A 15,877-nucleotide genomic window follows, 5' to 3' on the forward strand; every position below is an offset into this window, starting at 1 on the left:
CATTGCCAATCAAAAGCTATTTAAAAAAAATAATATTTTTCTGATGTATGGTTGATCTGAGAAGAAGGAAAACAAACAATGTTGCTTATGTGCAGGAAGAAAATTCCCTGCATGTCAAAAAACAATGCCATGCTTGACCAAAACACGAGGTGGCTTGCTAAGGATCCATTTTTGCTGAAAGTGCATCCGCAGCACCGGTGGAGTACGTTGACAAACAGATCTCTGCCAGACCGGCAGGGATCTATAAATATCCACAGCAATGCACCACAGGGGTGGCAAAAAGTGGCAGTGGACTTGCCCACTACTTACCACTAATTGTCTTTTTTTCACTCTCATGTGAGTACTTCTTATTCAAAGGTTCTCCTTCTTCTGTCTCTCCCCTGTACCTTCTTTACCAATTGGATGCCTTCTATGTCTAAAATGCTCACATTCAGGCAACAACGTTTTTCTTTTGCTACTAATATCGTAAGTGAGTGCACAAGTTTAACTCCTCGCATCATGATTTCTTTGTGTTGCACAGTCCTCTCAAATACCTGGCGCACAAGCTCCCAGTTGCTCCTTCCGACTCCCACCTCATCCATTACTTCCCCAACCCTGACTCCCTCCCCCCCCCCACTCAACCTCATCCAGTACCCTCCACCCTCCATCCTCCACCCTCCGCCTAGGTCACATAAGATGGTGCCATACTTTTAGAAATGACAGTTGCCACCTACTGATTTATTTTAATGAATACTTTACATTTTGTCTACAACTAATTTTTAAGAAAGAATGCTGGAAAATGTGAGCATGTTTTATTTATAAAACATGGCGAAACACTTCTAGGTAAAGGACACCTGTAATTCCAGGCTTGACCTCTCTAACTCGTGGATACAAAATTTAAATACTGATATGACCTCGGGGCCCTACAGCACCTCTTGCTGCACATGCTGCCAGAAAAGAACAATAACAACTATACAAACAGCAATACCAACAACAAATATTACAATAATACTACTGAGAATGACAGAAACGATAATAGCGAAAATGAGAATTAATAAAATAAATACAAGGAAAATCATGTGTCTATAATTTAATTTACAAGTATTTGTCTGTAACAAGCTTCCAATGGACTAAACCATAGATAGCCCAGCTAATCCTTTTCAGAATAGTAACACTAAAACCATGGTATCGACCCTCGATGCCAAACCCCTAGCAACCATTTAGATAGGCTAGTAAAACGACTAATTCAAAATAATCAGTGAATGAATGCTAATACATTTAATACAATAATAATAATATTATGAAAAGGCTACTAAAACATTTAAGTTGAAGCAACCTTTTTGCTCCTGTTTCAAATAACGTTGGATAATTATTGACATTCTGGTCCTGAAAAGTCTGTTTCCATAATTCTCATCTGTTTCTCTAGTGCTACTTACTCTCAGTGTGTGAAATATACATTTCAGCGGTGAGCGCCTGGGCGAGGCATGGACGTAAGTGGGACTCATGAGCAGACACATACCTTGTGCTTGACCGCAGGTCCCAGTACCGGATGAAAGTGTCGTAACCACATGAGAGTAAGGTGAAGGGGGTTTCATAAGAGACATCCAGGACCCCGGCCCCACGGCGGAAATCTGTGCCGAGACAGCTCACCAGCTGCCCACTAGAAGACAAGAAACGAGAGAATGGTCACCTGGTTATACAGACGGCAGACGTGCGCTGTCCAAATGTTGATAAAATAGGGCCCTAGCAAATGGCTTTACATTTAAAAAATAGGAGCAATAGTACATGCTGCAACAAGGGTGACCTCGGTAGTTATCTAGACAGAGTAGACAGTCAAAACACTGCAACGAGGCACTGTGACTCCAAGGCAGGCTCTATCCCGGAGCAGTCGCCAAGAAGACGACAAGCAGTCACCGCTGCAGTATACTGGTGAATGCAGGAACCTGGAACCTTGTCGTGGACGCCTACGATGCGTTTTGTGGAAGCACTCATGCATTTCCAGGATCTTTACAACTGAAACCAGTGCTTAATTTGTGCTTGCTGTTTCCGGTGCTGAGCACCGGCACTTATTTTTGAGGGCCGGCGCTTATTCTTCCCCCTCAGGCATTTACTGTGAGCAAAAGACACGTATGGGAAATGCGGAGGAAAAGAAAAACGAAAAAGCGTCACAGAGAGATAAAGTAGAAAGCTGCAAGAGTGTGCTGAATGGGCAGGGAGTGGCTATAAATGGATTGAAGAGGTCCGAGATGGCTTCAGGATTACCTTGCCTTCAGGATTCTGTGCTCACACTCGCAAACATTTAATTGCAGCAGCCGCGTGTTTAAGAGGATGGCTTTGGGCACCGGCACCTTTTTATTTACAAATTAAAGCACTGACTGAAACAAATTAAAATATGTATGGATGCTGACAAACTTTAGAAGGGGTTGTCTGGGATTTCTCTGAAAGGCAGCACGAGTACTGTCACACGTGACGTCCTAAGCAGACACTTCATTTTGCGGTATTTATGCATATGCAGTTTTCATGTAGTTGTATATGGTAGGGCACCCGAGTGCCATGGCTCTCTCCGAACACATCCACTCACTGTTCAAATGAAAATGCATTTGGTTTGTCCAATGTTTGCACAAGGACGTTTGATACCCCAGGCAAAGTGACAGTGGTGTTCTGCACAGTTTTCTCAAGAGGCAGCCCTTGATGTGTGTACCTTTCGTGAACACTGCCCAGACTGCTGCCGTTAGTGAAGTCACCCAGCGTCGTATTAGTGACTTTAGTGTCATATGCAAATATTTGCCTAACAGTAAGCGAACGCACACCCTACAGGATTAGACTCATGCAATCGATCGAACTGACGCATGCCGAAGTTTACACGCTTCATTTGATTCACCGATGAATCACGGGATTGTGTTGAGAACGTCACCCAGCACGCGCACACGTGCTTGCGACTCTTCACACGCTTGCTGGATGACGTGCTTTGAGACAAACGGTTTCTTAGGAAATCATATTAACCCTAGGGGAACTTCGGTGTTGGGAGTTAGAGCATTATTGACTCTACCGGCTTAAAGTATCAACCTGAAGTACATTTGCAGTCATAGGAGGGGGTTTTGTTACAAAAATGCTCTATTAGGATTGCACCACACATTTCTAAAAAATAAATAAACGATTAATTTCAGTGGACCTCAGCATTTGAGTTGTCTGCTGTACCTTTGGTTTTGCAAACATCTGATCTGATCAATATAGTTGTGTTATAACAATGGAACGAACACTTCTAAAATGGAGAATGTAATATTCGGTGCAGGAGATGCAGGGAGAGTGGGCCACCTGGCCACCTATGTCAGATCAGTGCATGGGGTCCCCATAAGTATATCCAGATCAAAGTGCAATGCCAGACCTGCGCTAAGCAAAAGGCAATATAATAACATGAAAACAAATGAATACTGCAAAAAACAAGGTACATAATCCATTAATTGCTAGCCCAATGTGAGCACATGAGGTGGGGAACAAAGCATAATATGAACACTCCCAGCATGCGTTTAGCTGAAGCTGCTGCTTCCAAGCTCTCTCCATCACGGCAAAGGGCCCCTCAAGGAGCCGGGGCTCGTTCGTTTGAAAGGGATTAAATACCCTGGTACTGCTGCAGGTGGGAAATCGTCATTCAAGTCTGGTACCCTGCCTGACACAGCAGACAGTTTGATTTCTGTTACTTCTTTCTCCAATACGACTATTGGCCCACACTTTGGGAGGCACCTACATAAACACAACCACTAAGCAGCTAATTTAATGTTTCGGAAAATGCACATTTCTTTCAAAGAATTTAAAGAGCAAATATGTGAACTGAATTGTTTGCGGCACATCGCTTGACAACAGCTATGCTTCTGCTGTACGACTCAGTGCAGACACAGCACTCACTTTTCCATTACACGCTCCTATGGCGGGTCAACCTTGGAATCTTCTTTGAAGTTAAAAAGAGAAGCCAGACTGCACCTTGCGAACAAGGTCACTCGCAGAACTTGAATATTTTGTTTTCACTGGCTACTTGATCCAGGGTCACGGATCTAAGACACCATCGTCAAACGCCTTAATTCCATCTGTAATCTGGGCTAAATCCTTGTTGGGGGATAAAGACCACACAAAAGCAGAAATGGAGTCCTAGGAGATGTTAAAATAAGTAAACACCTTTGTGTCAGAGAAATAGCTGATGAAGCAGATTAGCGCCTGACGCGCTGGTGTTCCCAGATCAGAAGAGGAAGGGCCTGCACGATCTTTGTAGCCAGCACGCTTCTGTGATCACAGTTCTGGCTGCATGCTGCGGCCAGCCCGTTTCCCCCAGTCGCTCTCCAAAGAGCAGATTACGTAGAATAACAATTTCTTTGTCGCTGTGTAATTCCCTCCGTGACCGTGACTGTGGGCGACTACATCGACCCTCGATGCCAAGCCCCTAGCAACCATTTAGATAGGCCAGTCAGCCCTGGCGACAGCCCCCCATGCAAGCTATGAGGACAAGCTTTAGCAACAAGTGCATGAATTAATCTCCCCCAACCTGAATCCAAGGGTGATGGGTTATTGGACTTTGTCTTGCTCAAGGCCAAGAATCCGTGGATTCCAGGCTTCTGTCTTGCACCCCGCCCGTTCACTCTTTCTTATGTACTTAGTAATACTCCTTAGAATAAAAGATTTGCCTCTACGGCAAAAGGTTAAATAGCTTACAGACTACATCTTCTGTGGATGCCTGAGCTCTTCCATGTTCAGATGGGATGACAAAAAATTATCAGGGAGAGTGTTCAAGAACTGAAGGAGAATGGAAATGACTTGCACATCTATCATATATTTTAGGCAAATTATCTACAAATCTTTATGTGGCTCCCTGCTATATTTTCCCCCACATGTGGTCAGTGTGGCTTAGGCTACTGAAACGAGAACTGGAAGATTAAGTGTGCATCCTTCTAGGTGGTGCAACTCAACGTTTTGTGGCAGTTAAGTGTCTAATGCCGCCGCAGCATTGCCCTGCCAATGAGTCCGATTTAATCACAGGCACCAGAAAGTCAGAAAAGGCAGGAATCCCTGAAGAATAGCACAGGTGGACTGAGAGAGCAGCAATGTGAAAGGGTCAATGGTGTATGCTTTACTTGTAGCTGGAAACTCCACTGCAGCGTCTGGGTAAACTGAAAAGGGAGTCAGTGCCAGCGACTATTCACTAAAGTTACCCAGTGCACTGATGTCAGGCACTAGTTCATTCGGTTTTCAGATCGCTGTTCACAAAAGTCTTCTGCTTGTACACATACTGCCACATACAAAAAATACAAGGGTAGTGCGTGGTAAGAAAGCCGCACTTCCGTTCCGTTACAGTTCTTGTTTAAGCAACAAAGTGAGTCCGATAGAAGAAAGAAGGTGCCACTCGGTCAGGTGCCCCACTACCCAGTTGGGCACAAAGAGTTGTGTACCAGGGTACACAATGACAATGAGTACAGATAGACCAAGGCACACAGAAAGGTAAAAGTTCTTCGATGTTTCTGGGACGTAAGTAAAGCCCAAGTATTGTAAATCCAGAGGTGAAGAGTAAAAGCGATGAATCCAAGTTGTTGATATGTTAGAGTCTTTATTCGCAGGTATAGGTTTGTGTCGTCTTTACAGGAAACAGCCAACACGTGTTTCGTCACGCAAGTGACTTTATCAAGGCTGGGCCCGTCCGGCCAGGTGCAGAAGACAGCAGTGAGTTCAGAATGGCAAAAAATACGATGGTCAGTCCCGGGTGGGACTGCCGCAGGTATGCGATGATCCCAGTAGTCAAAAGGCTGGTGCTATCGAGGCCCTGATACGCCCGAAGTATTAATCCTGAAATTTAGTAATGTAGCGTCCAGTCCATCACGCTCGCATACCTGCGGCAGTCCCACCCGGGACTGACCATCGTATTTTTTGCCATTCTGAACTCACTGCTGTCTTCTGCACCTGGCCGGACGGGCCCAGCCTTGATAAAGTCACTTGCGTGACGAAACACGTGTTGGCTGTTTCCTGTAAAGACGACACAAACCTATACCTGCGAATAAAGACTCTAACATATCAACAACTTGGATTCATCGCTTTTACTCTTCACCTCTGGATTTACAATACTTGGGCTTTACTTACGTCCCAGAAACATCGAAGAACTTTTACCTTTCTGTGTGCCTTGGTCTATCTGTACATACTGCCACATAGGTGAGCAAATAATTGTCGATCATGAACGCAAAATCACGTTACTGACCCACAAAACAAGACTTTTCACTTGTAAATGGATTTACTTGCACTTAAATGACACTTGTATATTGCAATTTTAAGTGCAAGGAAAGCCCATACAGGTGGCCAGTAGCCTATATTAAAATTCCTGAAAAAACATAAAATATTTCTTTTTTTCAACCAGGCTGTTCCTAATGAAAGGATATGTAGCATTCTTGCTGAGTCACTTTATTAAAAATAAACATTTGCAATGCAATAGGTCTTGCATGTGCTTGAATTAGAGCTATTGGTGTTGTAAATTCATAACTGGACTTTCTTGCCACAAACAATTGGTCAACTCTGCCTCAAAATGTTGTCCTTTCCTGCCACATAATTCCAGTGGCCCTGCATATAACCAAAGCACTTCCATTTACCTTGTTCCTCTACCTGCAGCCAAAAATGAGAATGTTGCCATTTAGCATCCTAATTTAAATCTGCCATGCTAATTCCAATAGAATACCACTTTCACCACCCGCCATCAGAGCTCCTGATTGCCTAAAACAGTTCTTCACAAAAAAGACACAAGACAGCCAGGGAGGTGTAAAGAGATAAATAAACTAGAAGGGTCACCCAAACATATCAGGAGTGTTCAAACAATCATAGTGTAATAAGGGGGTTAAATTGGCATGAATCATGGTCATAACTGTAATAAGGAGAGATTAATTGTCATTTAAACCCAATAAAAACCTTTATCAGAAATAACATTTTGGCAGTAGACTGTAATGTTCAGAATAGGCCATAACGAACACCACAATGAAAATAACATTTGTAAGAAAAATTGTCAAGTAACCATACAGTTAGTCCCTAGAGGTCATAACCACATGAAAAGAAAATGTCAGAAAGTAATGCATTGTAACCATATATTTAGCCCCTAGAGGGCATAGCGCATTACACATTTTTAGGGTTAGCAGGCCCACTGCAATGATATTGCAAACAATGCCCTTACATCACAAACTACTCAAAGCTTTAAAACAAAAGTTCCAACCATGAGAGAGCTTAAACAGACACTAAATTGTGGGAGGGGTTATTATTTTGGGGTCCCCACTAACCTAGTGAGGGGACCCAGAGATGATGTAGGCAGAAAGAGAATGTTGTCGTGAACGTTTTGGTGGCGGTCACATTGTCCTTGGACCACTGCAGGCTGAGTTATGAGCAAAAATGTTTTCTAAAAGTAATGGGCTGCAAAGCATTGTGGGGCGAGTTTCCTGAGAGCAGTGAATATTGTAGTATTGGCTCTTCCCCTGTGTCAGGAGAGCCGCTTTAAGGATTTCTGTGTTTTTTACATAAAGCATTTCTCAATTACAAGTGTTTTTGTGAACGCTATGGAACGTGAAGGGGAGAGTCAAAATAAATTACTGTGATTAAGTAAGAGTGTGAACAATGTGACCATCGCTTCAATACCGCTGAGTTCATGCTGTTCTGCATTGTGAGGTCTGTGAGCACCATGGCCGCCAAGGAGCACGAAAAGGAGAGAAAAGAAAAAACAGTTCACCTACGCTGAAGTATATCAGCAATCATGCGATAATTCATGTGACAAGGTCAGTCTACAATGTGGTAACAACCCCCCGCCTCCCTTCCAAGGCAGGACAAACGTGAAGCATTTACTATTGACATCAAGGTATTTTTGAAAGGCAAGCCCACAAACAAGTGAATGTGATGGGTGTGGTTTAAAGCCCACAGAATACTTACAACAGATCGAAAAGCACTTGCACGCTAAACCTAAAGACCCTTAAAGTGAAGGAAGTAGAACTTTGCAAAGTGCAAATCACCACTGTGAAATTAACAACAGCCTAGATAAAGAAGCATTGGCAAAGCCAATAGGTCTGGCATTGGCTGTCAGCCTTTTTATTTTGTCAATGCTTCTTTTGTTTCATTAAGGTTTCTTCAAAACTGTATTGGTAGGTTAGCTGCCAGATCCTCATCAATTCAAGGGGAAAAAAAAGCAAAACTTTTTTTTTCTCTCAATGAGCATGCACTGCTATAGTAGTCCCTGACGCTGAAGGGAACTTCCTTATATGCAGATGTCCTGCTTGAGAAAGAGTAGAATGCCATCACCAACAGTGAAGTTAGCCAACAGCTGAAGTGGGCTGAACCACTGCCCCAAGCGACTGCTTTAGGGGGTGGAAAAAACATATGTGTTACATAATAACAGACTAGTGGATAAAAAGGGCTGGCTGAAATCCCCTGTAAGTAAATGTATTATATAGTTTTAGTATAATCAAAAGATCTTGGCTCACAGCAGACCTAATAAATAACAAGTCATTACTTTTTATGGCTTTAATAATATCGTCAACTAGTTCGCATCCTATACGTTTATTTTAAGAAATCAGTGCTTCAGATTATTACAGAACTAGGTATGTTGTTGTAAGAACTTTGTGCAATTAATAACGCTGTGGGTAAGAACCTTTCACAATTCATACATCATCTGTTCCTAGCTTATAGTGAAAACCATTTTATCACCCCATCATCATTTCCATCAGTTTGAAGTACTGGTGCAGCTACGTCCTCATCCCGGTCCCTTACATGTTCCCCCTGCAATGTATACCACTGCTAGTGTTTCTGCTCAGTAGCTAGACTACGAAACACTGCACAATATTTAAACTGTTTTCTCCATTCTTGTGGAGTTTCCATTTCTTTTGTTTTTTACCTTTCTATAATATGGTTCTGAATATGCATTTTTACCAGACATATGCTTATCCCTAAACCAGACTAAAGCACTTGTGTGATCTACCTTGTCTGCAGGGCAGACCTGGCCATTTATCCAATCGGGAATTTTCCCCAGAGGACAGAAGTTTTTAGAGGATGGTCACTGCCCTTTCAGCTGCACAGGCTTTTATGGCAGCAGGCAAGAAGAGAGAAAAAGAGAAACAGAGATTGAAAAGAAAGAGGCAGAAAGGGTGAAGGGGCTCATTTGAAAACTTACAGGGGGTCTGGTTCTAACTGTTTTGCCTGGACTATTTTGGTTTCCAGTCAGGCCCTGCTTTGCTGGGGTACATGGATTATTAACGTTATCACTGGTATTTATTGAGAGGTGACAAAAAGAAGGAAACAAAATTAAAAGTTTCCCCAAAAATCTAATATGGGTACTAATGCAATACAAGCTACTTTTCACTCCCAACATCGTGTAACTCTTTGCTAAAGGTAAGAGTTGAAGCCTTAACAAACCAAGAAAGGCAGTTCTCTGCATAGGCTTTTCTTTAATTCATACAGCAACATATGCATCCGCCACTGTATTGGTCCAGATCTGCAGTGGCGTTACATATCCTGAATTGTGTCTTGAAATGGGGTCTCTCTTTGGTTCATCAAGTTGGTACCGGTCTATAAAGCAAGCAGTCCAACATTCATTCCTAATTTCAATGTTCCTCGTTAATAAAGCATGCTTCTATGGAGTGAGGAATGTGAGGAAATTGCGTTTAGAAAATCTGCTACCTTCTCCTTGCAACAAAGTAGAACTTGAACCTCCCAAATGCAACTGTCACACACCATAACTGGGCGATCTCTTGCCAAATAATCCTGCAGCCCATCCTGCCTTCAAAATAACACTCAAACCTACAGTATTGTTGTATTTGTCTGGGGCAGTGTTTCACAATCTTTTGACTTCTGTGGACCCCCACAGAATCGTTACTGGAATCTGGGGACTCCCTCCCAACGAGTCATTACTGGAAGCCAGGGAACCCCAGCCTAAACATGGTGGATGGTGTGAAACACAAAACAACACACAAACAAATACAGAAACAAGCATTCATCAAACACATACACAAATGATAACATTTTATTTAATTAGCAAACAAATATAAAGAAAAATAAATAATATTAATAAGGAAGGTTGAAGCTTTCCTAAATTGAATTGAAGGCACACATCATCCATACTATATTCTGTTTGATGCACCTGCACTGCTCCCACAAATCAACATGAGGATGGTATTTTATTTAGCCTCCGATTTCAAATCCCTTGGCATTTATGATAAGTTTTAAAATGTTCAACTGTACATTCAGCCACTTTATTTATATACACTTTATTAATCTGTTAATATTTTTTAATTTTCTAAGCAGTCGCGGACCCTCTACAGAGCCTTCGTGGACCCTCTCGGGTCCTAGACCACAGGTTGGGAACAACTGGTCTGGGGCATTAGCCAGTTTATCTTGCTGTGTATTCCACAATAAGCAAATTAAAGTGTTTTTGTTGCTACCAATGGCACAATGCACTTACTCATCTTTTACCGTGATTCTTTACGGTGCTCTAAATAGATTTTCAATCTCAACATATAAAGGAAGTCACGTGAAAGTCTGTCTTGTATATTAAACAAAAGGCATTCAGGTTGCTTAGTAAATTCAAGTGTTGCTTCTTAAGAAAGTGTTACTATTAACAATATGATTCAAAATTATAGTATTTGTCTATTCTATATTCATAAATCTGTTCAAACTGCTCATTACTACTCATTATATCTTGTTATTTAATTATAAGCTTCATATTTTGTATTAGTTTTCAAGCAAAACAACCACACTACCAACATCATTTTTCAGGAAAACTGCTTCTTTAGGGCTCTTAATCGAAACAGTAATCTTTAAATATCAATGTTCGCAGCAATGAGTTGTAACAAATAAAGTGAAATATTTTCTTCAACATTCAGTCTGACAACGCTGGCATATCTTACCCCAAATATAAAAATATTGTCTGAATGTCACACAATAATCAATAAATCTTAATTAGATTTTAATCCCTGACCTTATGAAACTATCTTTAATATCATTTTCCATAACAAGTACACTTATTATTTACCACTGTACAGAGGCAACATAAAGGAGTTAATTAATAAAGTTCCTCACAAAAGCATATATAATCACATAATAAACTGCAAAGAACAATGTAACCACAATGCCGCTGACCATGCGAATAGAGCTTAAATTATAGTCAATAGTCCAAAATGAGGATCCACGTTTCTCGATATCAGTCGGTGCGGTGCAGTAGGTGCTCCATTCTCTGGGTTTGCCTTCCACCCCAACACAAGTGGCACAAAAGACGTCATGCTGAAGTCCTTGGGGAATCCAATAAGTAAGAAGGAGCATACACCTAAAGTATGGCAATGACGGAGTACCATGGAGGACAGAGGAAGTAGGAGGCAAGTAAAGAGCATCTGAATGTGTGCTACAAAGAGGGTCAGATGGGCCTATGGGCGGCCTCTTATGTGATGGGCACAAAAGATGCAAAATGCTAACTGGCAAGGGCAGCCTGGGTGGGATATTTCAGATAGGCTTTTCAAGCTGCCCAAGAGTCAAGACTCATTTTGCGTGCCTTGTATACTGTCCTCAATAGTTCATAAACATCAAAGCACATTCCAGTGGGTCAAAAGGATTAAAGGAGGAGGAAGTTGGTACAATGAACCTCTAAAGGGCACAACTTTCACAGTTCCCGCATCAAAATATTTATCAAAACAATCAGGACCTTTTTGTGGGCTTTTCCAGCATGGATCTATTAAGAACTTAATAGTTTCAGGTAATCATATGACCCCCTTTAGGGTTCAGAGTGATGTGAGTTGTAATGTCAAATACACCCTGACTCACAAAAGAACCACTCCACGTATGTAACCCCTCGACGCGCTTTCCTTCAATAGACCTTCAGTGTCATGTAGCTCCTCTCAATGTTTTCTCTAGTGCTCTTTCACAACTTTACAGATCTGCCAAGTCCCTGGAGGAACATGACAGGGTATCTCTGATGTTCCACAGGGAAGTCTTTGCCACCTTAACTTCTTCCCTCACACTTCCTGGGCTGTGTACCCCACGACTGCCTGTATATAATACATTGTGTGGTACTCCTTCAAGCAAGATAGTCCTCTCCTCCCCTGTACAGCTTTGGGATCTTAATTGTGCTGAAAGCCTAGTGTCCAGAGAAAGGGATCAGTAGAGCATATATTTGACTTCCCTCATGCCTCACCCATGATACACAGTTGCCTTGGGCAAGGCCACTTCTCTATTTGCATTCCTCTTGCATGCTCAGTCCCTTGCCCTCAACTGTTCCACCTAACCTACCAGGGGCTGCCCTATAGAATTCTTATGATTCGTGATCAGCTTGTGGGTGCTCCTTTCAATCCTATGCAGAAACTTCAACAATGTTAGGTGCATAGATATTGCCCATTCTGTGCTGTTTGCACACCTCTATCACCAGTTGATCCTCAGCTGTGAAAAAAATAATAAGGAAACCTTTTTTGGCACCCTTTCTTTTTCTCAGACCCTGCTTAATCACCCTGAAACTTCCCAAAAAGGAGCTGAGATGGATAGGACTTTGTTTCTAGAAAGTTTGTGAGGATCTGTCAAACGGCACCAAAGTGATCAGCAAACCAAAACAATACCTCTTCTATGGAAACACAGACCTAACTATTGTAGTGCGGTTCCTACTTTGGTAATAAGACTGCGTGTTCTAGGGCAGCAGCGCCACCATGTGTGGATGACTGAGTCAGTCCCACACCGTCTGGAAGCTGTCGGCCTAACTCCTGGATAGTTCGCAGTGCCTCACCGAGCCCTAGGAAGAAAAGGTGATTTGTGGCAACCTAAACATGACATTCTATCTCCTTAGGGAAGTCGTGGTGAACAGATAACACCCCTTTCGCTCAGCCACTCAATGACTCACACATGCCAAGGCAGAACAAGAGATGCAAGATGGATTTCAATGCATTTATTGAAGCAATTGCATCCTATTATAATAAGAAAGAGCTGCAATCATTAGGCAGATGAAATATAACACAGTGATCATTGTTACAATCAGTGTGAAGGGAATAAACAACCCCAACATCTTTGACTGATTCTAAAAGACTAAAGATTCCTACCTACACCCTATGTTTAAAATCTGAGAGCATCACAGTGGTAACCCTTCTGCCTATCCCAGTTTAAGGGAAGGACCCCAACCCCATACCTGAAAAGACTGGCAATGGTCTGCGGGTTGTCTGGATGGCAATCCTCTCGGGTAGCTGAAGAGTCAGCTCCAGGATCAGGGAAGCTGTCAATGGAATGATGTGCGTCTCGGAACGGTCATGACTGGAATGCCCTCTGTCCCCTTTGGGCCTATGTGGGGTTTATATAATAAACCCTGCAGTGTTCTAAGAACAAGCCTGACATGCTTATATGTCTTGTAATTAGGGACTGACTCATGACCTCCTAAAGCAGCAATACGAGTTAGAATATCAAGTACCGAACATAACAGCCTTGAACAGGGTACAAAGTGAAATGTGCACAAAGCGCAGATAAAATGTGCAGCACAAACAACTAGGTCTTCTTAGAATGAAGCAGTTGACTAAAATATAAAAACAAGGAGATAAAGGCTGACTGTGTTAAAAAAAAATCTGAAATTAATAAAAACGTATCACTCACACACATACACACACCCTCAGCATGCGTAGGGACCGTGAGTTACTGTACTGAAAAACAGCAATGCCATATAATGTCTATTGTTTTTGTTGCTTGAAATGACAAAGAATTTACAAAAAATCCTTTGTGCCATTCTCAGGACTCTGTCTAGCTGTAGACCTCATGATTTTATCTTGGGAATCCTGAATTTTGGATTGGTCTATTAATATCATTTGTGTCTTTTATACATGGCCCGTTTGACTGCTTCAAACAGGATCTTTTGTTTATAATGTTTATTCAGAAAACATTTGGGCATGGTCTAGTCATCATTCAATAATATGATCTTGCAATTAACTGCATATTCTGTTCACCCTTAAAAGCAGACAAAGGTCTTCTCTTTAACTGACTGTTAAAAAGTCCTAAAAAGCAACAAAGAATAGAATTTAAGATTATCCTGGAAACCTTCTCAGTCCCTCTCTAACGTCAGTCAGTGGCTACAGAATAACTGATTATGCCTTAATAGTGAAAAGGCTAAAACATTGCTTATTGGCCCTTTAAGACCATCCAATTTTACCCTATCTTGGCTCAACGATATAAATTCGATCCCTACCCTGGTGAATCACACATCCAGGTGTCACCACCAATAGCGATCTCTCATGCTCCCTCAGACAATGGCAGTTTGCAAATAGCATTTTTCCACATACTTAAACTGAAAAGGATCCTACTGCTGTTACATTACTCACAGAATATTGTCCTAATAATCCCTCTTGTCATGTTCTGGCCGCATCATTGTAATGGCCTCCACAGAAGCATCCCCTATACCTCTCATGCCACGCCCCCCAAAGTAAAAACAAATATGCTGCTCATCTTGTGTTTTGCCTAAAACATCATGATCATATTATCCCTGGACCAAGATCACTCCACTGGCTCCATGTGATTAAAAATGCATTGTTTAAACAGTGTCTTGTCCACTAGAAATGACAAAAACAAACTCTAAATAACACTTCTATCCTCTTTGTTCCTTACACTCAACCAGAAGTCTGTTGATAGAGGTATGTTGGCACCCCAGCAATTCAGATTTAAAAGGTATGATGGCTGTTTCCTTTGTTACTAGGGCTCTTCTCTTTCCAACTAGTTACCCAATACACTTTGTTATTCAGATAATCTTGCTACTCCAGGTGCAACATCTCAACGTTATGCTAGTCCTGGAGGTCAGACACAGGCCTCGGCCCCCCTCACCTCAAGGCTTTGACTGTTGTGAACTTTTTAGTGGGACTGATATACTATATAATACAATTGAAGGCCCATTTTGAGGCCACATTGCTAGCTCTGGTGCCTTCTTGTTCTTCCTTTCTGCTCCCACCCCTTAAGCACTCTGAGACCACCAACTGGGGGAGCCGCAGAGTGCTTAACAAAAACCCTAGAATAAATTTACAGCAGCAGCCCCTGCAGAGAAAATGTAAGAGAAACTTGACCAATTATAATCAGGGAATCAAATCCAATCACAATTCGTTCATTTTTCTGTGAAATTCAAATGATTTATCTATATTAGAAATAAGATGTGAGAGTAGTGTCATGACGAATGTTCACATATAACATTAAGTATAGGCGTTAATGGTTATAACAAGCAACCTTGAAAATATAACGTCTTTAAATTACTAAATATGTGTTGGTTATTTAGTTATTTTAGTTGGACAATAAGAATGAAATGATAAATAACAGGTTATAATGATAGCAACGGCCTAAAAAGACGGATAAATGCTCAATAAACTAAAGAACTACAATCTGCATCATTTAATGATTGGATACATTACTTATGAAGCATTACTTCCACTTATAAAATAATACTTCAAATTAATACATTTGATGTACAAAATAGCTTCTCATTGCCTCTTTCAAGTATATTCCATAATAAGCTATTTGTATGTCTGATACCCAGATAATCAAATCTCTGGATCATTCCACGTGCCATATCATACAGAGTGTCTGCAAGTGTCCGAAACTGGCGCACACTCTCAATGCTGCCAACTTCTGGGGTCCGAGTGCAAGGACAGGTCTAGGTGTGCGATTGCAGCTCCTTCTTCTTCTGGGCACTACCAGACTCAACAGGAAGAGCATGTGTCAGTAGACATACCTGCAGAGCGCTTTAGCCATAAGTGGAAGAAGAGGCGCTGCATCCAATCAAAAAAGTAGGAGAGGCGAGTGCAGTGAGAAGCAAGGAGCGGCCCACGTATCCTCACCATATTCTCCGGCATGCTGCCTGCTGCTAAATCCTGGCAGTTGTGGGCATGGGTGGCGGCACTCGAAGGCACCCAAA

At 41.9% G+C, this 15,877-nt stretch overlaps 1 protein-coding gene across 2 annotated transcripts in view; it reads right to left on the bottom strand.

Annotated features, from left to right (window-relative positions):
- Positions 1-15,877, bottom strand: part of FBXW4 (F-box and WD repeat domain containing 4) — a 559,762-nt gene that overhangs the window by 66,054 nt on the left and 477,831 nt on the right. Inside the window, exon 7 of one of the 2 annotated variants that reach the window (XM_069239564.1) lies at positions 1,499-1,639. The exons of the other annotated variant lie outside the window; for it this stretch is intronic. Coding sequence (XP_069095665.1) covers positions 1,499-1,639 — 141 coding nt within the window. The remainder of the gene's footprint in view (positions 1-1,498; positions 1,640-15,877) is intronic. 2 annotated transcript variants of the gene reach the window in all.

Source organism: Pleurodeles waltl, chromosome 6 (genome assembly GCF_031143425.1).
Source record: "Pleurodeles waltl isolate 20211129_DDA chromosome 6, aPleWal1.hap1.20221129, whole genome shotgun sequence".
In the NCBI taxonomy this organism is placed as follows: domain Eukaryota; kingdom Metazoa; phylum Chordata; class Amphibia; order Caudata; family Salamandridae; genus Pleurodeles; species Pleurodeles waltl.